The following is a 27,515-nucleotide window of genomic DNA, read 5'->3' as shown; positions in this document are numbered from 1 at the left end:
GGCATCTCAGAGGGAAGCACATTGTCATTTACTTGGTGTCATTTACTGCTGCAGAGACAAAGTCATTTGGAGGGACTGACTTCCGCAGGTTTTCCATGACAGGAGCAGAGGAAACAGCTTTTGCTCTGTACCATCCCTATTATTGCTGGTCACCTCGTTCCTGGTGACCAGGGCCGTGTGTGCTCTCCATGCAGCCTGCAGTGATCCCAGTGTTCTCAGAGCACAGAGTGTGCTCCCCATCCAGGCTCTGACTCAGAAGGCTTTCAGGCAAGTACAGCTCACAGGAGTATCCCCAGCCCATGCCAGCAATGACAAATCAGTTTTTAAATGTTGTGTATGTGCCTCTCCCTCTCTACGACTCAGATCAGCTCTAAAACTCTGACTTCCAGTCCTTTCTAATGGGTCCTGACATGTCCTGGGGCCCAGATGTGCACACACGAGTGACTTTGCACACATGAATAGTCCCTGGAGTCCAAGCATGTGCAAAAGCCTATTTGTGTGCCCAAGTCCTCGTGGAACGAGGGCCTTGCTCTAACCTGTCTCATTTACCTGTCAGCACAGCAGTGCCCAGTTTGCCTGGCAATTATTTCCTTGCCATCTGATGCAGGGTTTAGGTGCTATCTGATACTGTTCCCCCAGCCTCCCCCTCCCCTGTGCCCAAGAGGGATCCGTGGATCCCCTGATCAGACATCACAGTGATGTGAGCTGTCACTGTGTTCAACATCAGACATGGCCCATCTCACAACCATCTGGGAGGGCTTTCTCAGGGATAGCTGCGGTGCCCAGAGGATGCCTGAAGGAAGACTGTTACAATAAGAAACTGAGATTAAAAATAATTTTTCTCCATGCTCACTGATGGGCCTAAGCACAAACCATCGGGCCTTATGTGGGAGGGATCTCCCTCTGCCAAGTGAGATGGAGTCAGAAACCACCTGACAGGGAGGTGAGGGGGGTGACCCATTACCCTCTGCCTGGGGATCCTCCTGTCTTTAATGCTGGCTGTGCTGCAAAATCAGATTATCCCAGGAAAAACAGTTTTCAATATATTTTTCTTCCCTGGCTAATGTATCAGTCAACCTTTCCCATTCCACTCCCAAGGATTTGTGTGGTTGTGCTGTGTTTGTGGTTTTCACTGGCAAGAGCAGAATATTAAAGTCTAAACTGAAGGTAAGATTAAGCTCTCAGGGTAGAAATAGTGCATGAGGCTCTGGGGGCTCTTCCTGGGGGCATCTTTAGCCTGGTGATGCTGTGTTCTTGTCTTGCTGCAGCCAACTCATGTTAGCAACATCTAGGTGAGGGCAGGAACCTGACAGGAGATGCAACATGTCCCTTCCCAGGAGGAGCCCGTCCTTCTCCCTTGGTTTACAGAGGGGATGTTGTGCGAAGACCTGTTTGTAGCTCTGCAGGAGGCAACAAGTTCTCCTAAACCTACAGCGTCATCACTGCAGCACCTTATCCCAAACCATGCCAGAGTTAGGGAAGGATGCTGCACCAGGCAGCAGTGTTATCTCCAGAGGGAATGGCAGGGACAGCCATGGCACTGAGGCCTTCCTTCGTGGCTGTTTGCCAGGCTACTCGCTCCTCTGCAGAGCTTTGCCAAGGTAATAACACGGCTGAGGACTTGTTTTTAACTCTGTGACCCTTGAAGCCTTAGAGCAGGACCAAAATTATTTAATTAGGGACAAGGAGAATGTTATTTTAGGCCTGGGCATTGTAGCTGGAGCCGTGCAATCAGAGCTCATCAGCTTCAGCAGGACTTGGCCCAGGAGTGGGGGTCCCCCACCCCACCCTGGGCAGGTTGTAGGTGGACAACAGAGAGATATCTGTCAAGTCTGGGAGCTTTTATATAAAGTGCAGAGTAGCTGTGAAAGACTTCTTTTGAGGTGTGAGACATATTTGATTCAAGCCATAAACCCAAAATGGAACACACGAAAACAGTGAATATTCACTCTAAAAAGAAGGCAAAGCACTGCAGAGTATTGAAATGATGCTTTCCTGGGGGGCGTCAGCAGGGGATTAACTTTGCCCTTCCCAAACCAGATCACTCCTGCCTGTTTCACAGCCCCTGCAACGAATCCTACTTACTTCCCACCAAGCAGGAGACCTGCACACAATGCCCCAGAAGACTCAGTCTTGGTACAAGAAGAACAGCATCAACCTGCAGCCCAGGCTGCCCTGGCACCACTGATGGGTGGGAATGGGAATCCAGAGCTAAACAAAGGTTAGGGAGCAGGACTGTGGAAAAGGAGGGGATGCACTGCTGGGCACAGCCTGGTTTTCTCTGCAGGAAGCTGTTTGCAGCATCCCAAAACCTTCTTAAGGGCATGAGTCTCCTCAAGTATGCACAACAAATACACAAGTGGGGAAGATCCCTTTCTTCTGATCCAACACACCCTGGGGCTGTCCCCAGGTTTGCCTCTAAAAGCTGAAGTCAAAAGGGGCCAGGAGAGGTTAAGAATATTGTGAGGCTTTCTTCTGCCAGTTTGGCATATAGTGTCCTGCTGTAGCACAACCTGACCTTTTCCCATACTGCTCTCTCACTTTTGGCCTCAAACCTTTCTTTCCCAGTACCCTCAGCTCTGGCCCTGGTGTGGCAGAAAGGGCACACCCCGTGTTTATATGAACCCTCTGTCACCTGGAGGCAGCGACCAGATGTGTGTGTGGCACAGGAATTTCTCCTCCTGTCCTCCATGGGGTAGAAAAGCTCTAAAATTACACTTTGCTTATTCTTTTCTTCAGCTCGCAAAGCCAAAATAAACTTTGGGAAAGAAGTAGCTCAGAAGTAAAAACAGAATAATTGGAAAATACTTTTCTTTCTTTTAGCAAAACCAGTGTCAAGTATTATAAAAGCCCCTGGGCTCCATTGCTATGGGGTCAGAATAGCAGCTCAGGTCTCAAACCAGTTCTCTGGCTTTGACTCCAGACCCTTCCAACAGTGTCACACTCACAAGAGGTACAACTCAAGGCTGTTCAAAAGGCCAGCTCGAGACACCAGATGAGCCCCTCTACACCCTAAGAACAACTGAAGGCTTAAGAGAAAAGAAATAAAGGCTTGTTTCAAACCCCAGGACTTTCTAAGTTGAAGCAGCACCTGGTTGAAGTCACAACATCAGCAGCCCAGAGCAGATCCCGGGAGGAGCAGTGTCATGGGAGAACTGCACAGGACCCAAACCACCTCAGCTGGCAAATTAAATGACACCTAACAAACATATTTGAAGGTGTTGGCCATTTTTTGGATCATTTTTGCAAAGCTCAGCACATGGTCTTAAGAGAGTGTGAAATACCAGTAACTCATGCCAAAGTTCAGCCCGTGCTCAGGGGGAACTGGTTGTGTCTAGAAACCAGAAGGCACTCAAAGTGCCTGGCAGTGTCTCCTCCTGCAAAGTTTGGGACTTTTCCTGTTGATTCTCAGCTAAATACGGTGCTGCTCCCTGCACATTCCATCCTGAACGTGTTTGGGAATAACAGTACTTCCTACAAGAAATGGGAATTGCAGGGCTGGAACCCACCAGTTGTTTTGCTTCCCCAGCATTACATGGAATGGCAGTTTGTAGTAGGGCCATGATAATAATGTCCCACAGATCCACTGGAAGGAGTTTGTGTTGGTCAAACTCCAACTTCTTGTTCTGCAAAGGACTTTGGAGATAGAGCTACAATGTTATCAGTTATGCAAAGCAGGGGGCAGTGGGATGGATCTCTCTCTCTGGTGGCCAGGACTAGTTCAAAGTCTCAGCCAGAGTCTAGAGGAAGGGTCAGTGCCTCTGAAGGGAGTCCAGCAATATTCTGCCTGGGCAGGATCCCCTCTGGAAGGACTCTGTGGTGCTGTGAGATTATCTGGCCTCCCCGGAGTTACTGGGGGAACTCGAAGGGCTCATGGAAGAAGCCAGATACTCCAAAGGGGGAGTGATTCACTGATGCCAGGCCATGAGCAATTTACTGAAATCCAGCAAAAAAGAGATGAGAGCTGAGAGGTGGGAGGCAGGAAAATCACTGTTTCATCCAGTTGAAAAGTTAAAGCCTAGTGTTTCTCTCTTTGTGAGATATGTTATCTCCCTTCCCTGCTGCGAATAATGCTTGTGCTGTGAGCCCACAGAGGGATTTCTGGCTTATCGGGTTCAAGGCAAAGGAGAAGATAGAGATTTGAAGAGCAGGAGGGGAAAGAAAACATACAGCTTTAATGTCAGAGCTTTGGAAATGGAGATCCTTATCTAAGCCTGTTTTCTCCTCTTCTTGATTATGTTACTTTGAATTTGGACAAGGAAACCAGCCTGGCCAACCTCACTTCTGGTTCTTTTCAGTTTCAATTTCTGAAAATTATATCATCATAGAGGTATACTCAGATACTCTCTGAGGACACTTGCATAGTCAGGAGACATTTCTTGGGCCAGGAGATGATGAGAGAGACCTTTATCCCTACTGTCATTAACAACCACTGTCATCTGCGACCTGACGAACCTTGCCACATCAGTGGTGTCCCAGACACCACTGCAGGTTCCCCTTGGAGCAACCACGAGGCCCACAAAGCCAGCAGCCCTTGGCTCAGTTCAGATCCAGTATTTGGGAACGGTGATTTGGGTATCACCAGGCTTTCAATTCCACAGTGGCGAATCAAAGAGCTGCTCCCCAGAGTTACTGTTTTCTCTTCTCCCATTGATTGAAATGTAACGTATGAGCTCACACCTCAAATTATTTCCCAAAGACCTCCTTCCACTTTTATAGGTGTGTAAAATCCTTTCAACACAGATCTGTTCTCCTAAATCTGCAATAATTCAGTAATAAAGTTGCCCCTAAACACAAGAAAAAAAGACCGCCAGCAGAAACATAGCTGCTTGGTGTCAGAAAGGAGATGAGTAAAGGACACTGGAAACAAACTGAGGGCATCTCCCAACTCCACTCTCACTGAACTGCACCAGTATAAGTGCAAGCACTGTGTGGGCCCCCAAATTAGGAACTATTTACAAAACAAAAAGCTTGCCTCGAATGCATTGTGCCTGATATGAGCGCGTGAATAGCCTCGTCTAATGATGGTTGCTTCTTTATTTGGGTCAGGTCTTGCCGAGGAAGAGTTTTTCCAGAAACCAGTGCTAAGCATTGCAAAGGACCACGTTGTCCTCTCACCAGGAGACACCCTAAAAATAAAATGCAGGTAAGGATTGTCCCAGCACTGCTGGATTTCTGTCATCGTGTTCATTACCTTGGACCAGAACAGCTTCTGGGCAGGACAGAGCAGAGGGAACCAGGGCTGTTTGCCCTCACGTGCATTTCTGCGTGGAGGGAAATGGATGGGCTGTAACAGAGCAGGGGGAAAGTGTCAGGTCAGCATTCAGCCTGCCCAGATTCTTTGTGTTGAAAAGGGGCCCCGCAAAATCCTGAGTCAGCACACGGGGGAGCTTATGGGAGAGGGATGTGTCGTGCTTAAGGACATGACTGGAAAATCCTCTCTGCAAATAGGGGCAGATTCAGCTCCTCTGCTGCCAAAATCGTTCTTTTGTTCCCTGTCTATAAGGGAATGACAAACAAGAGCACCAGGGCATGCCATTATCTCTTTGCATACACACACACACACACACACACACGTATATATACATATGAGCTTAAACTTCCTACCCTCAAATACCATCTAGCCCATAATATGACAGTTAAATAAGCAGCAGTCAGTATGTGTCCATTCAAAGACCTGACCTGTTTAAACAGATCACGTTCTTTAAATCAAAGATAACCAGGACTTGTGAAAAACCAAGCTGCTCATGTTGTAAATCATGGCGACTTTTCAGTCCTGGCACAACCAGCCATGCAAGGAAACAGCACAATTTTGGTAATGACATATGTTTAGAGGGAGAGGATCCTCTGGAAAGGGGAATATAGTGTTTGGTCACAGCTGACTGGCACCCACAGCACTCTGCTGTACCAGAACATCCATCAACTGCTCGGTCACACAAAAGGTTGAGATGGACGTAGGTGTTACTTGTTCTGAGTGTGATTTTTACGCTAAACCATTGCCAGAGGTTGTTTATTAATTTTTCTTCTGAGAGTGTTGTAGGAGAGAAGCCTTAAGGTAACACAAACTATCACAGTTTCTCTCTGTCTCTCGCACACATTTTTACACCTTCTTGCAAGGTCCCCTTGACTGTAGCCACGACATGGAAGGTTCCATGAAGAAAAAGCAGTGGGAAGGTGAATCTGAGCTGTATGTTATCCTGACACATTTGTCCCCTCTGATTTTTGTCCCAGACTATTTAATTCTTTGTTACAGTGAAAGGTAAATTGACTCAGACTGTGTAAATTTCGGATGTCTTCTGGAGTGTAAGGTAGTTTTTTTCCAAATACCTCCAGCTAGCCATGTGGCTTACAAGGTCAAAACAACCTTACAGTGGTATTTTTAGCTTGGCAAGCAAAAAACCACGATGGCAATAAAGTTTGAACAGTCCTTTAAAATCTAGATGCTGTACTTCATAAAACACACTGTGTGGGCACGAGGTCAGTGTAGAGCTCCAGGCCAACTAAATCAAGACTTTTCAGCAGTTCCCCATCCACTGCCTTTTTAATCTGGAGGAGCATCCTACTTTTCTAATATCACCAGATGAATAAATAGTTGAAGAAGTTATTAGCACTTCAGTCCCACGTTGCTTTATGGATGCAAAGCAATAAATCCACATGGCAGGTGTGAGAAACAGCAAGGTGTGTGAGTACAGGGCCAAGCTCACGTGGCACTGGGGCCCAGAGCACTCCAGTTCCTTGGCTCAGCTCACGCGAGAGCTGGGAACAGAAACTAAAGTGTGTTTTCTGCACTTTGAGTGCAAGATTCCCTGTATCATCCTGCCTGTCATCCTGCCTCCTCTGCCACACCAGCATCTGCACACTCACAGATTTGCTCCAAACTGGCCCAGAGGAAGTTCTGGAATCCTTTGTATTCCAGGGGCACTGGGGCCGTGTGGGGCATGGCACAAGGCAGCAGACCAAGCAGGTCTGTGTGAACATCCCTTCTCCCTTAAACTCCATATATTTGAGGTTCTTGGCCAAGATTTCCTGATTTTTGGTAGCTTGGCCAAAGCTACTGCTGTGACTCCCCTCTGCCGGATGTGTGAAAATCCCAACGCGATAGCCAAAGTCTTCATCTTCTACCAGGATAAAACATGCAGAGGAAAAAGTGGGCAGATGTAAGGAAGTCCAGGCGTGTGAAATCCCAGTTGTGCTCTGCACAACCACAATTGCAGATTCCCAGCCCCGAGGGACACCAGACTGGGGGATGGAGAGAGGCAGGGACGTGCTGACATGCTGGGAGCTTCGTGTCTCCAAGTCAAGTGGCATTGTTCCATATTCTGGGTCAGGAGTCCCAGTTCTGGACAGTGGAATCTTTACATCACTAATGATGTCGGTGAGGTGGGGACAGAGCTTGGCAGGGACATCAAAAACTAACCCTGTGTTCGGAAGGACAAGAAGCTGCTCTGGCGGATGAGGTGGGGTTGGCCAAGTCACCACTGCATCCAAACACGAGGGTGAGGCTGTTCACCAGAGAGGATATGCACACTTTTCCCAGTGCTCTCCTTCAGCAAAGTGCTGGGAATAACCTCAAGAGTTCAGCCCCATGTCTCCTTACCTCCCGGAAGGCGTCAAAAGGATGGGCAGAAATGAGGGCCAAGAGGATGTTTGTTTAAGTGTCGCTGACTCTGCTGGCAAACACACTCCCACACTGCACCTCGTGTACCACTACAGGGTCACTGGAGCAGAAAGAGGAGTTGGACTTCTTGGCTAACTGGAAATTTCACACAACCTGCTTGTCAGATATTTATTAACATCTCGATCCTGAGTCAATGTGTCTAGACCGGATTTCTCCCTGGCAGCACTCAGCTGGGGAAATCCAGAGGTTCTTACTCCTTGATCAGCAAATGCCAGTGGGAATTCACTGAGGAGAAGGGTTGAGTCAATCCCCTGCCCTCTGGAAGAGTGGCTTCTCTCTGCAAACACAGACAGAACTCCCCCTCTGTCATACAAACATCTTCCCCAGAAAAGTCAACGAGTGATTACCCTTTAACCCACCAGTTTTCTAAGCACTAAATACCAGTCTGCTAAAATATAATCTTCATCTCAGAGGCCTGTGTAGCATCACAAGAGCCCTCAAAGTGCAGCCCAAGCCAAAGAGAGTTCCAAGAGCTCCCACTGCCATGGCATGGCCTGATGCTTCCAGCCCAACAGGACCAGCACAGCCAGTACCTGTGACTGAGCTGACTTAAATCAGCCCAGAGCTCTGAGTCCTGCAGTAGGTGACACATGGGCCTGGCTTTGTGTTGTGAACTCCATGGAATTGCATTTGCCACGGACTGCGCTCATGGATCCAACAGCAGAGGGGTCAGGTGGGTGGAATGGTACAACCTCTGCCCTGATGGCTTGGTGTTCTTGGCTGCTGAAAAGGTGAACAGGAAAAACTGTGTCCTGAGCAGATATTCCAAGATCCATGATCTGATTAGTGTCAGGCCCTTCACAGAAATCAAGACTGAGCCACTGCTGATTAAGCAAGAAAGGTGATGTGAAGTTACATAAATGTTCTTCTCTCTCCATGCAACCTTAGTGTAACAAAATATACATTAATTTAGCTGTTAAAATATGCAAAGTCCTCAGCTTGGAAGAAACATATAATTTTATCTGATGCTTTCTAATGTTTGAAGTGGCTAAAATATAGTGTTATAAAAACAAACTTGTGTTCAGGCAGTTTGTTAGAAGAAAAGTTAAATTTTTCTCCAGGAGTTGACTTGATGCAGTTCCCACTATTTCAGGAATCTCCCCTGCTCCAAGGAAGAGTGTGTGGGGACCCACCTCAATCCCTTATGGGTGGAAAAGCAAACAGCTAGCAACCTTTACCATGCATTTGGAAATGAGCGGAATAGGAATGCTGGGAACAGTTGGCTGGCAGGAAGGTCAAACTTTGCTTGAAGTCCTGTTGACTTTTGGTGCATTGTGTTGCCAGGGGAGCCCCCTCTGTGAGCTGGGTGCTGAGGGGGGAGCACCAGGACAGCCCCCGGGTGCACAGGAGCAGCTGCCGCAATGGCACCGGGCAGAGCTGCTCCGCCCTCGTCATCAGGAGGCTGGTGGCCAACGACACCGGGTACCTCACCTGCGCCCACGACGGCCACCCGGCCCGGGAGGACCTCACGGCCAGGATCTATGTCTTTGTCCAAGGTAGGAACTGCATCTTTGCTTTTTGAATTATGGGGGTTTGGTACCTCCAGCTGTGATCAATTGTGGGGCCTGTGCCAGGCAGAACCAGCCACCCAAGGGAGATGCTCTCCCAGATCCCACCTCCCCATTGGCACAAGCACTGAGCAAGCACCAGCTCTAGAATTCTGAAGAGGATGGATATATTTGGATTTTTGTGCCAGTTGTGTTCTCAGAGTCACAAATGTGAGAACCAGAGATTACCTGTCTTGCTCAATTCCAGGACTTGAAAGCAAGATTTTTCCATCTTGTTTTGTGTTCCAAGTAACCGATACACTGACTTCTTTAAACCTCTTTCCTTTTAAGACTAAATTCTTTAATCCTAAAGTGTTTGGCTGTCACAGTGCTCTTCCTAAGACTCATCCTGAATGTCCAAGTCCTGTCTCTTTCCCTTCCTCCCCAGGCATGAAACTCCCTGACAACATTCTTTGTAATTCCTCCCATCCCACACATTTGTATACTGCTTTGTCCTTCACATCTGGGAGACAAACTCAGCAAAGCTGGATGACTGCATTATACATATTCTATTGTAAAAAATGGCCCACTGCTCATTTTTGTCCCCTTCGAGCTGCCTCTCCCCCATGTATCAGAATTACTGAGATCCAATAATAAATGGAAGCAGAAACTTCAGAGGAGGAACGTGGTCCTCTGTGACTAAGGGGCTACAGCCTACTGAACAACCAGTTCAATAATGTGAATTTTTGTTAGAATATTGTCCCAAAATGCTAATTTTTTTTCCAGTCTACTTGACAAATGCATTACTAAACACTGAATCATCTTGGATCTTCCAAGATGAGATTGTGAATCCTCAGATAAGGGAGCTGACTTTTAGTATGTTGAATAGGGGCTGACATGAACTCCTCTGGTGCTGACTAGTCTTAGCCTTTGGTTCCCCACTTAGCATTTGTATTCCCCACAAATACTCATGGGAATGAATTAATTTAATTTTTCTAGTAAATGCTAAATTGTGGTTCTTTGAATATGCTTCCTGAAACAAATGCTCAAGAGACCATGAGTTTGTCTGATGGTATTTGAATAGCCCAGCAAAACCCACACTTACAGAAAACACAAGTATTTGCTGGGCAGCTTTGACCGTGTAATGATGGTCAAACCAACACGAGAAGTGACTTCCATCCCCAGAGGACTGTGATGGGCCCACACTGCTAAATTCAGCTTCTGCACCACCAGGTGAACGAACACACCTGCTTGATTTATGTGGGTGACATTTTCCTGTCTCTTCACATCTGTTGAAAATAGTCCCTTTCTACCCTTATCCTGCTTTCCCAGCAAGTTTTCCTCTAACTGGAAAGTAGCTTCTTGGCATTACTTGTTAGCGCCTGAAATAATTTTTTCTCTCCCTTTCTATTTCCTCTTTTTGTTTTTTTGGTGGTACTCTGAGCCCTGGTTGCTTTATTCACCCTGGTTCTTGTGCTGAACTGTTTCCTTTTCACATCACACCCTCTCAGATGCCCCACACCTAACATTGTTAACCCAGCCCTGTGCCCACGCTCCAGGAAACGCTGTACTGAAAACTCAATTCTCTCCTGATTCAGTGCCCTGGCTGCCTACCCAGGCCTTGGTTACTCTGTGCAGGAGCACGTGCAGGAAATGTGATGGATCTTCTGGGACTGCCTGAGCTTCTCCTGAAGAAAACATCTCCAGTTATGAAATGCTCGCTGGTGAAGTGCTTTGGAACACAGCTAATCTAAAAAAATCTAAAAATATGGCAGGATGTCCTCCTGCTTGCCTGAGACCGCTGTGCCAAGGTCCCCCTGACAAACAGCACTATGTGGCTGTTTCTCTAAATCTCCCTCCAGGACTGTCCTCTCTCGGGTGCAATTTAATTGTGTCGTGCATCCTCCCTGCTCTAAAGCTCTTACTCAGATTCATGTGCTTTAAAAGGTATTGAGAGAAAGTGGGTGGAAAATGGTCCAGCTTGAACTGTGCACTCCTTGGGTGAGGACGTGAGAGAGGCAAGACAGCAGGGATCCCCCTGATCCCCGTCCTGCTCACCCACCCCAAGGCACAGCTCTGCCACAGCAGCTTAGTATGGAAGCTGCAAGTGCCTGCTGGGATCTGTCCTGCCAGGCTGAGGAAGCTGCTGAGGAAACTCCCATGAAATGGAGCTATTTATACCTCAGCATGGATGGTGTGCTCAGGGCATGCTCTTCCTCCCATTCAGTCCCTGTGTATATTTGTTGGAAGCCAGCAGGGGACAAGAAAACTGCTCAGTAGTGAGAGCTCTACAGGTTGTGGAGTTAAACAAGGCGTTCAGAACATACCTATGGTTTTCTCCAACATTTTAACACAACTCTTTAAGGAAATTGCTGCCTGGGCATCACTGAGAAACCCATCAGTTGTCTCCAAGTGTCCTCTGTGAGTGCCAGATGAGGGTGAGGTCCAGGGCACATCTCTCTGGACCTTTTGTGGAGACAGCAAGTGCTCAGCAGGGTGTTTGTGAGGCTGAGCCAGGCAGAGTGAGAAAATGTAGAGCCAGATCCTGAAGGCTGAAGAGTCCTCTGAGGTTACAAGCCGTTATTGCCAAAAAAGGCAGGGGAATGGTATTTTTTCCCTTTATTCCTGGCCTGCCACTTGACACTAAAATGAGAACATGATCGTATCGGAAGCCCTGCTTATTGGCTATTATTTCCTGTGCTTGCTGCTGTTTTTCCAGCCTCCCTGGTGCAGTTCCTCAGCTCTGTTGGGCTCTGGCACTCGGCAGCTCTCCCGCCGGTGCCATGGAGCCCTGACCCTGCACATCACTGGGATCAGGAGGGACCCAGAGGCAGCAGGGGCAGCTGCCAAGCCTCAGCTGCACCCTGACACTCAGCCACGAGGCACAACTCAGGATCTTAATGCTGAACAATTGTTCCTGAGGCCTTTTCTGCTTCCTGCTGCAGCTGCAAGTCCCAAGGATCATAATTAAAAAGGAAGACAACCCCCTTCTCCTGTTGCCCGTCTCCTTGCTGAAAATGCAGAGTAGCTCAGGGCTGCAACAGAAATAGTTGGGTGTTTTTAACTGCTTTAAGTTCAACGCAGCTCCAAGGGACAATCTCTGCAGGGAAAGGCAGTGTCTGGTCCAGCCCTGGGCAGGCAGAGCAGCCAGACAGCTCTCAGAGCACGGGGTGGGTGGGGGAAGCCCCCCCTCAGTGCACAGACACGATGTCCCTGCTGACCCAGCTCTCACAGGGCAGTGAGGACAAGCCTTTGGTGCCCACGGAGGAGCCACGTCAGGGTGTCCCACGTGGGTGGCAGGAGCCCATGTCAGGGTGTCTCAGGTGCTCGGCATCTCCACGGCAAATGCTGCCACAGCCACCCAGATGTGTCATCTGCTTCCATGTGCCTTCTGCAATCACCCAACCCAACAGACACCTCCCCGTGAGGAACACACTCCTTTATTCCAGCCTTTGGGATCCCTGTGACAAAGGAAAGGGCAGACTCTGTGAAAACACAGACAATGGTTCCATCAGTTTTCAGCTTTATTCTCACACTAAATCCATAGCACTGCACTGCACCAGCTACTAAGAAGAAAACTAACTCTATCTCAGATAAAACCAGGACAGCATCCACCACTTATTCCATATCATTTACATCATGCATGGTCCCACATTTTCCAACAGCCCATTGCCTTTCCTGTCTTCTAATATATATACAGATAGATACCATTCTCAGCTGAAACCAGGACAGTAGGGCACATATACAATTCAACATGGCTTAGAGAAGGAGGAAGAAAAGATAAATCAAGCAAAGATTCGTTCCACCTTCCCAAAGGGCTATCTCAGGCCCCAGTCTAGACAGGAGTCAGTATTTGCAGCTCTCAGCTATTTGAAATACTGTTACTGTCAGCAAAGAACTGTCTCACAGTGTGAGTCCTGGGGCTGTCAGCTGGAAGAGCTCCTGCCTCAGCCCACACGCTGCCTCAGCTCTGAGTTCCAGCCCCAAGCTCCGTGTCACAGTCAGGGCTTTGCTGCACCCTTTGTACCACTCCAGTAGGGCATCAGAGGAAGGAGCACGAGTCCTTTTGGTTCTGATTCCCTCCACCAGCAACTCGTCTGACTTTACTGCTGAGGTGACTGGAGCTGATCATATCTTGCCAAATAGTACCTGGAAAAGTTCACCCAGGTTTCCAAGCTGTGATTGCTGCCCATACCCCAAAAGCACTGCTTTGCTAGAGCTGTAGGACTAAAGGAGACACCTCCTCATTGCAGACATGGGGCCAGCAACACGCACCCTCTAGTCTAAAGCAGGGCTGTTATTCTCTTTCTTGAAATAATTCTGCCTGTAATAGGGCTGGTTCTCAAATAAGTACTTCAGAAACACAAGTCCCACCTCCTCTGACTATAGTTGTCACAAAAAGCTGTGTGTCAGCCCAGTACACCAGTGCTGGCTCCCACAAGGGTCCGAGCACAGCGGGGGAGATTCCCCAGCTCCTGTTGGTGCCTGTGCCTCACTCTCTGAACACAGAAACTGGGGACCATTTTAACAGTCTCCCCACCCAGAGCCATCAGCTGCTGGTGTTTCACCACCTCAGTGCTACCATGAGTCAGGAACACGGCAGGTCTGAGGGAGCAATTTGCTTCCAGACATCTGGTTTTCAGCACTGATATTCACAGGAGCACAGTGCACCCCGAAGATACCCCTGCAGAGAATTTGAGTGCTAGCTCCTGTTAAAGATCATGTGGACACCACGAAGGCACCAGCACTGCCAGCCTGAGCCACAGTCCAATCCTGCCAGGAGTCCAGAGCAAAAGGACTGCAAATCAAATCTGAAGCAAGACAGACTCTATAGGGGAACACAAGTCCTGTTAAGGCCATTCTGAAGGAAAAAGAGGGTGCATCCCAGCAACTTGTCCTGCTGGTCAGCTCCAGAAACAAGGCATCCCCAGGGAAGGGCAGGAGCTCTCCCTTGCTACTGGAAAGAGTGAGGAGAGCTGGTACAAGTGCTGCATCAGGGCAGAGTGTCATATCAGCCACAGACTCTTCTGTATCGACCGGCACAGCCCAGAGATGTGAAACCTCATCGTCTCCACCCCCTCCCCACCAAGAGAAATCTAAAGAGGATGGAAGTGCATGGAAACACCCCTCACATGAGATCATATTTTGGTTCTGATAGTCTTTGAAGCTGATTTCTGCCTCCTTAATTCTCTTGAGAGTTCACAGAGATAATGCACATGTGAGAAGCAGAAATGCAGGGCCAGGCTGACAGCCTGGACTGGGCCTTGGTGTGCTTTCCCCAAGATATCCCAGGGGGAATAGGGTTGGAGCTGCATTTCTTCTTTCTTCCACGCTGGAGACACCGAGACAGCTACACTTGCTGCCAGACACTGAGCAAGCTGAGATAGGTAAAGGTTGCTCTGTCTGCTCAGAGGGAGCCCAGCAGATAAACTGGTGTCCCACATGGAGTGGTAGAAGCGCTTGGCACCACATCCCAGTTAACAGTGTCAGGGCCACACCACATGGGAATACAGGTTGTGCCACTGTGCAGGACCCTCTCTGTTGTTCCTCAAGGACTAAGGGCTGGATCCAAAGGAAAAGCAAGATGCTTTTAATTCTGAATCAAGACATCCAGTATCTTCAAATTGTATCCTAAGGGGTCTCTTAAGTGCAGCAGCCTTGTAAGATCCGATGTTGTGTGAGCAGCAGATGTTCCTGGTACTGTCAGTGACAGCTCTTGACAGCCCAGTAGGAGAATGTACCAATCCCCTCCTCACTGATGGAGAATTTCTAAATGAAAGCCCAACAGCCAAAATCACACACACTTCCCTCACTTCTTCCTTCCCATTCCTTATTCACTCAGGAGTTGCTGAGCCTTCCCCAAGGTCTGGCAGCAGCAGCTAATGTGGGAGACCTGCTCTTAATGGGACTCAACTAAGACCTGTTCTTAAAGGGACTTCAGGTAAAGCTAGGGAATATTTTCTACAAACTCAAAGCCTGCCTAAAATCTGGTGTGAGGAGTCAGAATTTATAAATTCTCCTGCTACCTGAGACATAATTCCAGCCAAAGCATGGAGAATTCTTTTTTGTGTTTTTTTTTTTTATACATAAATCTTTCCATTTTGCCTTTATTTGTTTGGCAGTGAGAAGCATTTTGCTTCTACAGTTTTCAAGTAACACTTTTGAAAGTAATATCTTTTTTCTCTACAAATATTCCTATGTTTCTTACAGTAATCTCCAGGGGAAGATTGCATTTCATTTGACCAAAACAGAATGCTTCATGTTGACTCAGAATGGCTTCTGGGGGTTTTGCATTCACTTTTGTTTTGCCTAAAGAGAAAATATTCTGCTTTCTGTTTAATCTAAACATTCCACCACCAATTCTTTTCATTGCTAAACTGAAAGGTCTTTTATTTTCAAAGATCCAGTTTCAAAACAAGTTCCTTTATAGGAGTTACTCCTGTACCTAAAGGACGCTTTGATGGGTTACCAGGGGAAATTCAGCAGACCAGGCAACTTCCCTGTGAAGCTTTCCAAAATGCTCTGACCGAAGTGTCACTTCACTGCTAATGCTCCCATTACTGTAAAGAACAGGTTATAAAACCTCCTCTTGGTGTTTTTGACCTTGATGAAGACAGACTTCATGGGGATTATGTCAAAACGTGAACTTAAAGAACCTGCAAAACTCTGCCCAGGCTTCCCAGTTTAGGTATGGCTGAACGAAGGGAATAAAGAGTGAGGGCAAGAGAATTATCTTTAGGTGGAACAAAGTGAGAAGTAAAATGAGACTGTTCAGGAATTACACGGACATGAAGAGCCGTGAATGACTTTCCTCAAAGGCCATTTAGTGCTTGTCATCTCTGTGGGCTGACAGACAGCACCTGAAGGGAGAGGCAATATCAGCTCCACTGCTTTAGGTGTGAGACAAATATCATGAGACAAATTGCTGTCACGGTGCAGGAAACGCGAGTAGAAACGAAAAACACCCCAAATCCTGTACAAAATCCTGTGTGTGTGTGTCTCAGGAGGATGTTTCAGACACAAGCAGGTGACAGAGTGCTGGAAAGTAAAGAGCTGTAGGAGAGACAGAATCTACAATACCCTGAGTGCCATGCTGAGGGGTTTTAGGTCCCTCAGCTTCACCAGGTGGCAGGACAGGGCTGTGGTCTCTCTGACAGTGGGGTTCAAATGGCAAGTGAGCTCGACAGAACAGAGCTGGGACTGTCCATCCTCCAGCCTGCTTTTGACTTCTGGGACAGCAGAATTGATGTTGCTGCTCTTCCTCTTTTTTTCAACACTGCACCACAACGCCAACACAGAGCTTTGCCTTTATCTTAAGGAACTGTGTCAAGTTTAGGCATTAACTTTTTTAAAATAAGAAATGCCAGTCTGTTGAATGCCTAGTGGTTTGGGATGTGCTGGAAAAAAAAGGTCCAGTAATTCTCAGCAGAATTTGTGTCTGACCTGACAGAAGTAGCAAATGGAAAGTGAGTCAGTACTGGACGTGCCTCTCCCTGGGCTGCCACATGTTCAAAATCCTCCAGTTTTCCAGCGTAAGTGGAGATGATGTTGCCCACAGGTGTTTGTGCTGAAAATCTGCAGAGTAGGTCCATCTCTGGTGGGAAGTTCTGTCCATCTGCACTAACCAGGAGCACTCTTTGCTGCATCAGAGGTGTTGTGCATGCACAGAAAAATAGTGCAGGACAGAAGGGCTGGATGTGGCACTCAGTGCTCTGGGTTGGGTGACAAGATGGGGATCATCTTGGACTCGATGGTCTTGGAAGACTTTTTCAACCTTAATCATTCCGTGATAGAATTACAGCCTCCCTCCCTCCTGGCAGGCAGTTACCTGTACTGCAGGTAACTCTGAACACAGAGCACATGTCACCATGAGACAAGGGAGTCCTGCATCTGTGTCCCTGCTCTCCCTGTAGAGACTTGAGGGGAGAGCTGAGCATTCCCAGGAACTGCTGTTACACTGCTGAGCTAAAAGGGACCCTCCCAAAGCTCATCCCGAGCAGCAATTAATTTCCTCCTGGACAGAACAAGAATCTAAACATAAAGGGCTTCACTGCCTGAAGGAAAACAATGTTCTGTAGGCACTTGACCTTTGAGTTGCTTTTGTGAGCAGCGTTTGATTTCCCTGCCTGGCTGTCCCCAGGGCTGGACAGCAGGTCCCTTCCCTCCTCCATCCCCCTGCCACGGCTTCCTTGGCTTTGCTGTTTGTGTTCCCTCCCGAGCTGTGCTGGGTAAACAGTAACACCCTGGCCTGGCTGCAGCTTCCTGCAAACTTCCACTGACCTGGGGAGCTCGACAGCCAGTCTGACACAGAAGAGAAGGAGCCTTTCCCTTGCCTCTGAGCTGGGGCTGCAGCTGATAAGTCCCTAATGGGCTTCATCTCTTGTCTTTCTCCACATATAATGAGCTCTGCAGCCCACAGTAAATCATTCTTTTTACTTATCCTATGGGAATTGATGGGTGTTTCTTTAGAGATAAGATTCCTAGGATATATCACCTTCCCAGCTCAGGAGGAACAGATGTACCAAGCTACAGGGAAATGCTCTATTTTCATGAAGTGTTTCTTCGCTGGGAATTTTTCCCTTGGAGTTCAGTGCTGGTGACTGTGGAGAGGACAACACCTGCATCTCTCATGCCACAGCTCTCCAAATTGTACCAGTTGAGTGCAGTTGATTTATACCACCTGGAATTACATCTTCCTTAAGGCTGAGGTTATCATTTTTAAAGAAAAGTGACCCTCTCCGTTTGGTTTCAAGAAGTTCAGTCTCTGAGAGACTTTTTTACAAGGAGTTAACTGATTGCTGATGAACTGAAGGTGGTGGACATGTTTGTAAAGCTGGCAGTGACACTCCCAGTGTTCCAGCAGATCATTTTTCCACGCCATGGTCAGTCTGAACTACTTAGGAGTTTCACGAAGGATCCGTTTTTTGTCTGCACAAACCATAACAGAGGTATCAGCTGGTACTTGATTAGTTCAGAATTTATTCTTTGTCATTTTGTTAAGCTCCAATGCTGAGCCACTTTACATTTGCTTATCTGTTAATGAACGGTCCAGCTGCTGGGAAAGGCTCTTTGCTCAGAGCCTCTCCTTCCCAGTATGCCTGGTCCTGCTCAGGAGGGGTTTTGGAGCAGCTGGAGCACGAGCAGCAGCAGGACACACCAGGTTTGCCTGTTCTCTGTGTGTTGGGGCTTTTAGTGCTTGATGACTGAGATACTTGAGAAGTTGTGGCTGCCCCATCCCTTGAAGTGTCCAAGGCCAGGCTGGACGGGGCTTGGAGCAACCTGGGATAGTGGAAGGTGTCCCTGCCCATTGCAGGGGGTGGCACTGGATAGTCTTTAAGGTCCCTTCCATCCCAAACCATTCTGAGATTCTGTGACATTGTTTTTTCCTTTTGCACAGAGTTTTACAATTAGGGAGGAAAATAAAGCCTCCCTGACCTCATGGACATACCCAGGTGCTTGACCTTCCCCTGCAGCTGCCTGTCCCTTTCACTCCAGGGTCACTCTCCACTGATGGCCCAAGTGCAGCCCTAAACCCTCCTGTTTAAGCTCTGATGTCAAGCCTGTAGTTGTGCAGCTGCCACAGCAGCAGGAGCTGCTCCACTCGCCCCTGCACACATCCCAGCCCAGGTATCCCAGCCCAGGTATCCCACCATGTTTAAGAGCCCCAGTATTGCAGATGAATACAGGTAGCCCTTTGGTAGACAGAGAACCCTCTTTAGGCTCAGGCTACAAACTGGATAAAGCCCTGACATAACACAAATTACAGCCTGCACAGGGCTCTGGGACACCTCACTTATTTAGGAAAGAGAAGGACCCATAAAATATAAAACCCTTTTCTTTTTTTTTTTTTTTCAAAACACAGTGAGAATAAAGCCCATGAGACCTGACATCCACCAGCAATTAACAATTACAGCTCAAGCCATCCCTCCCTTTCCCCACCCAACCTTTATAACCAGAAACTGCCTTTTTTGAGAAATTTTATTCTGTTTTGACTAAGGTATATCAATCATTGCACAGTTCAATACTTTCCAACACTTTAGGATTATTTAACATGTGCTTAGCTGCCATTTTTTTTATGTTACTTTTGAAACAAACAGTGCTATTCTGAAATTCCCTCTAAAAATATTGGCACAAATATTTTTATATTCAGTGTTCCCATCTTTTCAGTCAAAATTTGACCCAGAACTGTGAACAGTTTGGGATCAAGAAGCTCCTTTTTTTCCAGCAAGTTTCCTCTTGGCTATACCCTTGTCCACACTGGCGCATTCGTTGTTCTCTCTTTTTCTCCACAGGGCTAGAAATAATTGTGACTGCATTTCCCCTGACACTTTTTTGCACTCCTAGTGTTTGCTGCAAATACACAAAAATCTACTTTCTCTGCTTTTTCCTATCACAAATAATCCAAGGATCTTCTATTAATAGTCCAGGGTCTTCCTTTAAGTAGAAAGTCCTTTCACCATATGCACAAGCTTTAAAATTGGCCATCAAAGCATTGTCACACTTGATACCTCCAAGTGTGGTTCAGCTGGAGAGCAGGACTGCAGAGGAACTGAGCAGCTCAGGGACAAACACTGAACACATTCTCATAATGTGACTCAACAGAAGAATTTAAGAGACCTGTTTGGGAAAGTGAACGAGACACTGGACTGAGTATAAATATTTCCTATTAGTTTTAGGGATTGGACCAACCCACAGAGTTGTGGTCTGGAGATTTGGTTTCTCAGCCCCAGGCTTGATTAGAACCAGCTCCTACCTGACCAGAAAGTTCAGATAGGTATCTGAACTTCCTAAATGTGGGGACATTACAAGTCTAATTTTTTAATTCCAAAAATATCTCTCACCTATTGTTTCTTGCAATGCCCTTACTCCAAAGCACATGTCTTTTTATGGAGCAACCCAGTCACAATAAACCAATGGCTCGGAATAAAAGCTGGCATGAAAGGACAGTTTTAGAAAGCAGGGAAATCATCCAGGTTTCTGCTCTTTACCTGCTCTTTTACTGCCTCATGTTCAGTGCTCCTGATCAGCCCCTTGTCACAGCTGCCCACACTAGTCCCACATCTCTGGTACTTGCACAGTGCCCCAAAAGCCTTTTATAAAACATGGTCTTCACCGCATGTGTGGCCTCTGACACACATGAAGCTCCAACCAACACTTGCCCTCATCATGATGGTATATTTTGTCTCCTAAGAATCCTACTGCCAGTTCTCAGAGCTAAAATTAGGCTCTCAAAACCACAAAAGGCAACAGTCCCACTCTCCTGTGTCAGTCTCTGTTGTCAGGCTTTGTGAATGAAACTGGTTTGGATTATGGAGCAAAGGAGCTCCAGCTCTGCACCAAGCTAATCCTTTGAAGGTTAATTCCAAGTGACAGCACTTACCCATTTCCATGACATTCCTCGAGCAAAGACTATTATCATCAGTCAGGAAACACACATTGATACCCCTGGATGACTGACAAGAGGGCTCCTAACACCCAGAAGTAGCACTGGCATCTTGATTTGGTAGTCCATGGAGTTTTTCATGTATTTGCACAGAAATCTGTGCCATTCTGGGCAATTTTTGGATGGATATGGGGCTAGATCCCAAGCCATTGGTCCTTGGCTCTAATCCCGATGTGACACTGGCATTTACAAACAGGCAGGACATGCGTGGGTGTCCCGTCACACGCCCCAGTGAGCCCTCTGGGCAGTTTACCTGCTCAGATTGCAGTGCCCTCCCAGCAACTGAGCAGTAAATGAGCAGTTTTGCACATCAGTGTTCTTTTCCCTGCAGACTACAGGAATCCATTTGTGGAGATTCACCCGGAGCATCCCGAAATCATCTACCTTTTGGATGACAAGAAAACAGTAGTTGTCCCCTGCCGTGTCACCTCGCCAGACATCAGACCCAGGCTTATCCAGGTGAGTCCTTCAGAGAAGCTCAATTCAGAGGTCTGGGCTGCCAACACAGTGGGTAAAAACACAAATTAAGATGAATGAAGCTGGGTAAGTTTCAGAAAAAAACCAGCAAAGACACTGAAAATCCAGAAGCAGGGACCTGGTCTTGCAGTGTTACTATTACACTGGGTACACAGGTGTTTGGGGGATTAGGCTGAGTTTTTCACATATATTTCTGATCTTGTGGCTTGGTGTTCCTCCATAAATTGGCAAAGGTAGGTGACAAAGCACTATTTTTCTTCAGAATTCTTTGTATAACACCTGGTTATTCGCTCTCTTGTGAAAGCTTCTCTCTTTTGTACCTTGAACTTCCTCAGAACAGTTGCCCATTTTTGTGTCATTTCATCAATTTAAACCAAGTCTCAGCCTTGGGAATAAGTGGCTGCAGCATCCACCCCTTTGGCAGCAGTTACACCTGAATGTCAAGGTTACAGAAATGTCTGTGGAGGCCAAGGCTGTTCTGGATAATAAAAATGGAAATTTAAGGTCTGGGGCTTCCTGAATTGATGGAGGTCTAGTCACTCGTCTGAAGGGCTTTAGAGTTTCTATCCAGAGAAGCCTGACATGGAGTGAGGAACAGAACATAGGCCTCCTGGCTCCAGTCCTGCATTTTTCCTCCTAAGTTATGTGCCTTTCCATTCCCATTCCGGGCTGAACGCTCAAGCCATCCTGATGGGAACAAGAGCTCATCCCCTGTCCCGTTTCCAGCCTTCTGAGGGGCTATGGGAGATGGGGCTGTTCTGGACATGGTGTGAGAGCCGAGCACACGCAGAGAGGCTCGCGCTGTGCTGGGAGATGGGTCTGAGTACCTCTGCTCCTCTTAGCAGCTGGATGCCTCAGATGTCTCCTTCTCCTGGGAGACAGCACATGGAATCCCAGAGGCTCCTGCTGAGACCCATGGCAGGCTTCCAGCAGACGTGCAGAGGGACAGCATGGGCCTTACTGCTGCAGCAGATCTCCATTTCTAAATTCTGTCAGCAGGGGTTAAAAGGGGGAAATAAGGCTCTTCTCCAGTTATAGCTTATCACTTTAGCCTGGATAAGTGTTATCACCTTCCCTCTCTGGCTACAAAAATGAAACATCCCCATCTTATTCCAGCCCGCTTCAAACAAATTCATGGCTGGAGAGTACTCTCAGTCACGTGAGACTCAGTGTGGCCTTGGAACTCCAATCTCCACATTTATTCCCTTATTTATGGGCAGTCCTGCTCTCCTTGCTTGCCAGCTAAATTCTCCCTGGTAATTTCAAACACAAACTGAAGCCCTTTATCTTGCTGCTAGAATGAAATCTCCACCGAAATCTCCCTTTTGAGTTGCACAGAAAACAGTCACAAAAAGATTTTCCCCCTTCAAGGCAGAGCAGCTGGAGGGCAGGGCACAGACATAGATGCAGTTTTGGGCACCACAATATACGAAAGATTTTAAGTTATTAGGGAGCGTCCAAAGGAGGGCAATGAAGATGGTGCAGGACCTTGATCTGAAGCCGTGTGAGGACACTGAGGGCACTTGGAGTGTTCAGCTGGAGCAGAGGAGACTGAGGGGAGACCTCACTGCAGGTACAACTGCCTGGGCAGGGGCAGAGGAGGGGCAGGGACTGAGCTCTGCTCTGAGGGGACCAGGGACAGGACTCGATCATCCTCGTGGGTCCCTTCCAGCCCAGCACACCCGGTGATCCCATGCTGAGCCCTGCTCCCCTTCCAGCCCAGCACACCCGGTGATCCCATGCTGAGCCCTGCTCCCCTTCCAGCCCAGCACACCCGGTGATCCCATGCTGAGCCCTGCTCCCCTTCCAGCCCAGCACACCCGGTGATCCCATGCTGAGCCCTGCTCCCCTTCCAGCCCAGCACACCCGGTGATCCCATGCTGAGCCCTGCTCCCTCAGGAGCGCTCCGGGCCCGGCAGCTGCGGACGCCCCGCTCGTCGGGAAGCGCTGCCGGCCCCGGGATCCAGCGACGCAAAGTCTCCGCTGGTTTTGCCCTGTCTGGGAATTCCGCGGCGCCCGTGGAGCCAAGGTGGCGGCTTCCCGTGAGGGGAGGAAGCGAGGCGGGAGAGGGGCGGAGGTGAGGAGGAGGGAGAGGTGAACAAGGCGATCAGACAAATTTAGAACATCCTCTACTTCCAAATTTAATCTCCAGTAGACAACGCACTTCAAAGGCAGGGAAGCCACTGTGACTTCCTTCGAGCAGCATCGATGCTTTTTGTTTGATTGTTTAAATATATATTTTCAGATGTTTTATGAGGACATTTAATATGTGTGTAGTGTTGAAAAGGGCCTCCTGAGTGGGGTTATTTTTTCTTTCCCCCTCCCCTTGCCATCGGGGAGCAGAGCTGCCAAACCATGAAGTTCAGCTTTATCACATTTTATTATTCTTGTAGAAAATGTACTTTTTCCCACCATAAATTAAGTTCCTTATGTTACCATTATACTTTAAAATCATTGCACTCTCTGCCCTTTAAATATGCACGGAGAAAGGTACCTCTTGTAATACTAAGCAGATCCCAGCTAACTCTATATATCATCTTTGTTATTAATGAACTCATGCTAAGACACACATTTCAGATTTTAATTTTGCTTAACATGATTTTAATTCTGGGCAAAAAAAAGCATTTTCAGTCTTGTCAGATCTGTTTAGTCACTGATCTGGTTCAGTGTGCATTTGCCACTTACAGCTCTGACCTTCATGAGTGTTAAAGCATGAATAAACCTCAGGTCTCAGATATCCTTCGGTAATTTGTCTTATTTTTCCTAATGCTTCTAAACAGAGACTCCACAGCTTGATTATTTCAAAAGCCTTTACATGAAATCCTTGTTTCCTACTGCTGTCAGAAGAGCTGCTGCTCCAAAAGACAACAACTGTCTTGCTGTGCATCCTTCCCACACAACATCCCCAGTCCCTGTCCCTCAGCCAGATTCCCTTTGTCTTTGGTCTGGGCTGGAAATGTAACAACAAGTGACCCAAACCAATGCCAACCTCATCCGTTGTGTATTCAGAGGAGAGTTCTGAGCCTCAGCTCCCAGAGCCTGAAGCTGCAAGTTCTGTGGAACAGGAGAATTATTTAGACTGAATCCTCTGTAAGCTGCAGTGCCAAACAAGGGTTCCGGCTGCTGGGAGACAAACAGAAATTGCACACTGCTGAACAACAGGAATAGGAGCAAAACTGTTCCATCACTGGGGAAATTCCTGCTTGCAGGCCCTGGTGCAGCTCTTCCCTTGGTGAGCTCCACAAGATAAAACAAGGTCTTTGAGAAAAGAAAAACATCAAGTTGCCTCACCTTTGAGCAGCTGGAATGGGAGGAGGAGGAGGAGGAGGGAGAAGCACTGCAAATAAAGTTAGTCATCGTGTGTAGGCACACTGAGATTTCCCCTAAACCCTTCATTTTTGGGGGCAGAAGTGATCTCAACACTCCTATAGAGCATCCCCGGTCCTAAAGGGTCTTCCTTTGTCCTGATGGGAAAGTCAGACCTACCTGGGCTTCCATTCACCCTCCTGCAAAAACTCCTGAGCTATTTGTCTGCACTTAATCTCACATGTTTCTTTTCTACATTATAATCCAAGATTTTCAAAATTATTTTAAAGTAAATTACATTTTCTCTGGCAAATACAGGGTTTCCCTGTGTGTTAATAATAGCAATAAACTAATTATTCCTACCAGCAAAAGCCAAGCTACTCAATACTGGTGTATTCAAGGGCATATGGAAGAGGGTTCATCCTAATTTGCCTTTTGTATTCTCACTTCTTCCTCATGAGCAGAACTTATAAAGAGTGTTTTTTTCAAGAACCTCAGAACATTGCAAATGTTTACGAATTTAGGACAAAAAATGTCTGTTACTAAGTCCCCTTATTTCTACCATCCTATGATTTACACTTCGAAGTCACCAAGAAATCCATAGGGTGCTCTGAGAGTGTCTTCCCCCTTTCTGTGGTATAGATGACTGGTCACAGATGATACCTTGAATATAACTGCTGTCAGGTGAGTCAGTGACATGAATGATTCTGATTTTAGGGGGCTCTCACTTCACACATATTTGTAAAGTACTGTGAGATCCCCGGAAGATGTGTGGAACTGGGGGAAGCAAATCCTATTCTTAACCACTTGCAAAAATATTACCCTACAAAATTAATATAAGATGGGCATAATTATTTCCCGTAAGGAGATGAGAGACATGGGACCTGCAGTGGGTAGCACAGCATCCTGCCCAAGATCTGAGAGGACTGAGGCTGCTGAAAAACCCTATTATGATGTCCGAGTTTTGGATTTCAAAGACAGTGCCACCTCAGGGAGGGCTTTTCTGTTTGCTTAGGTTGATGTTGCTTAAGAAGTGTGTGGAATGAGACCACCCACCACTCTGGGAGGTCGAATCTCCCCCTGCCTCTCCCAGAACAGCCTTGGCTGGTTGCCTCAATGGTTGGAGGGGAAAGGGAAGGTCTCATGAGCCTCCTTGTCTGTTCTCTTGCAGTATCCTTCTTCTGCAGAGATCAACTTCAAGAGGATGGTGTGGGACCCGAGGAGAGGGTTTGTCATCCCCTCTCACGCCTTTGTGTACTCTGGAGTACTCACATGCTCTGCCAACATCAATGGAAGTGTGTTCAACTCCTACTACCTGGCCCAGAGACTGGGTGAGTGACCCCCGCCCACCAGGCACGGCCACCATGGCTCCGTGTCACTGTAAGCCCCCAGGATTATTTCCTGGGGAGCCTCAATTACATTCGATATATCTAATTGGTATGATCTGTAGTAAGTCCAAGTTGGAATGCTAAAAGAAAACTCATTCTTCCCCTATTTCCTATTCAATAGAACTTGGACTTGATCCACTCCTGGTTTTGAAAAATTACCAAGTGTTGAGGTGGTACAAAATAAGAGTGTTTTATTCAAACCCCACCAAGGCTTTGTTTGCTTGGATTGAGCTGTATGTATATTCAAACAACTGCTGGTTTAGGATAAACCAAAAGCAGCTTTATTTTTGCTTCTGGTCATTAAACATGCACAATCATGATATAAAAATCTCACTAAACTGCTAATTCAAACCTTTACTTTTTTGTATATTTTCTCTTGCTGATTTACTACACCATTTCCCTTGTATTTATAGTTGAGCTTCAGCTCATAAAGAAAATATGAATTTGGAGCAACTGAACATTAAATTTTTGAGTGCTGGACTTTTATATGAAGCCAACTAGAATTTGTTTTTCTTTTGCTTTCAGTGTATGTTCATTCTTTCCTCATATATCTTATATTTGTTGTGACTTCATTCCCATTAGATCATGGCATCCTTCTATACAATTAGCACTCAGCTTTAAACAACAAGCCTGTAAATTTGTACGGCAGCCAAATAAGAGTCCTGTAAAATCTCTCTCTCTTTTTTTTCCTTGCTGGAGTAACTTTTTACTAAATCATGAATGCAAACCTAAAAAGCCTTTTAGGTCATCCCTTTGCAGCCCAAAAGGACCCAGTCAATCCCTTACTCTATCCTGTGTTACTGTGCTGTGCTCAGGGATGTGTTTGGTATGGGGGACCAGAAACAGGATGAAATTTAGTCCAGAGCTGATGTGTTTAAGGCATCAATAAATATGAGGAGGCGACCGTGGTGTGGATTCCTCCCTTCGTGTGACTGATGCAAAGAGTGCTGTGAGGTTATACCTTTGCCCTTTCCATTCCAGAGGGCAGAATACAGAACCTGGCTCTGAAAGCAACTCCCAAAAAACTGCTGGTTGGAGAGACTCTCCATCTGGAATGCAAAGCAGAAACCTTCATCAACGGGCGCATTGAGTTCATCTGGACGTGTCCCCGTGGGAGGGTGAGTTGATGCAAACTGATTCTGCTTTCACGCATCTCCCCCTCCCTAAAACAAAGACCTGTCTACAGGGCTGAGGAAAATGTGACTAGGCCTTCTTCTGAAACATATCCAACCATTTGTAAGCCTACAATTGATTGTATTTTTAGTCTGGATGAATCTGAAACTTATCTGACCTTCTTGAACCTGCAGATTAAACTGCAAATCTCAAGCTAAAAATACCTTGGCAAGAAGAACCAGGAGTGTTTGCTTCTTATTGGGAAGAAAAACTCTCATTTCTTCTGCCCTGTGTGTCTCACAGGGACAAGTCTTAAAGGCAGCCATGAAGGTTGCACATTGTTCATCCATTTTGGGATTTATGAAGTAGGAAAAAGCAAAACAAAAGACAATTGCTGAAATTGCCACCAAAGAATGGAATCTAAATTCTGAGTGTATGTTCTTGAGCTTTCTGGGGAAGGCAGTACAAAAGCACCAAATATGAAGTGGAAGCATGTAAGAGACTAAGCATTTGAGGTACCAAACCCTCTCAGTTCTCCCAACGGAAAAACAGAGGGAAGGAGGGGTATTTTCCGAATCAGTTCATGTATCTGAGATTCTACTCATGGTTCTGTTTGGTGCTCA

General features: G+C 47.0%; 1 protein-coding gene across 2 annotated transcripts in view; it reads left to right on the top strand.

The window, feature by feature from the left end:
* Window positions 1–27,515, top strand: part of LOC127472289 (vascular endothelial growth factor receptor kdr-like) — a 131,397-nt gene that overhangs the window by 30,670 nt on the left and 73,212 nt on the right. For both annotated transcript variants that reach the window (XM_051790311.1, XM_051790301.1), the window contains exons 2-6: window positions 5,050–5,146; window positions 8,963–9,174; window positions 20,940–21,067; window positions 25,563–25,722; window positions 26,761–26,897. In XM_051790311.1, coding sequence (XP_051646271.1) covers window positions 5,050–5,146; window positions 8,963–9,174; window positions 20,940–21,067; window positions 25,563–25,722; window positions 26,761–26,897 — 734 coding nt within the window. The remainder of the gene's footprint in view (window positions 1–5,049; window positions 5,147–8,962; window positions 9,175–20,939; window positions 21,068–25,562; window positions 25,723–26,760; window positions 26,898–27,515) is intronic.

This window comes from Manacus candei, unplaced genomic scaffold (genome assembly GCF_025592945.1).
Source record: "Manacus candei isolate 608988 ecotype Guabito, Panama unplaced genomic scaffold, ASM2559294v1 h1tg000003l, whole genome shotgun sequence".
NCBI lineage: Eukaryota > Metazoa > Chordata > Aves > Passeriformes > Pipridae > Manacus > Manacus candei.
Note: the sequence above shows the minus strand (reverse complement) of the source record. Positions and strands in the feature narration are given on the sequence as shown.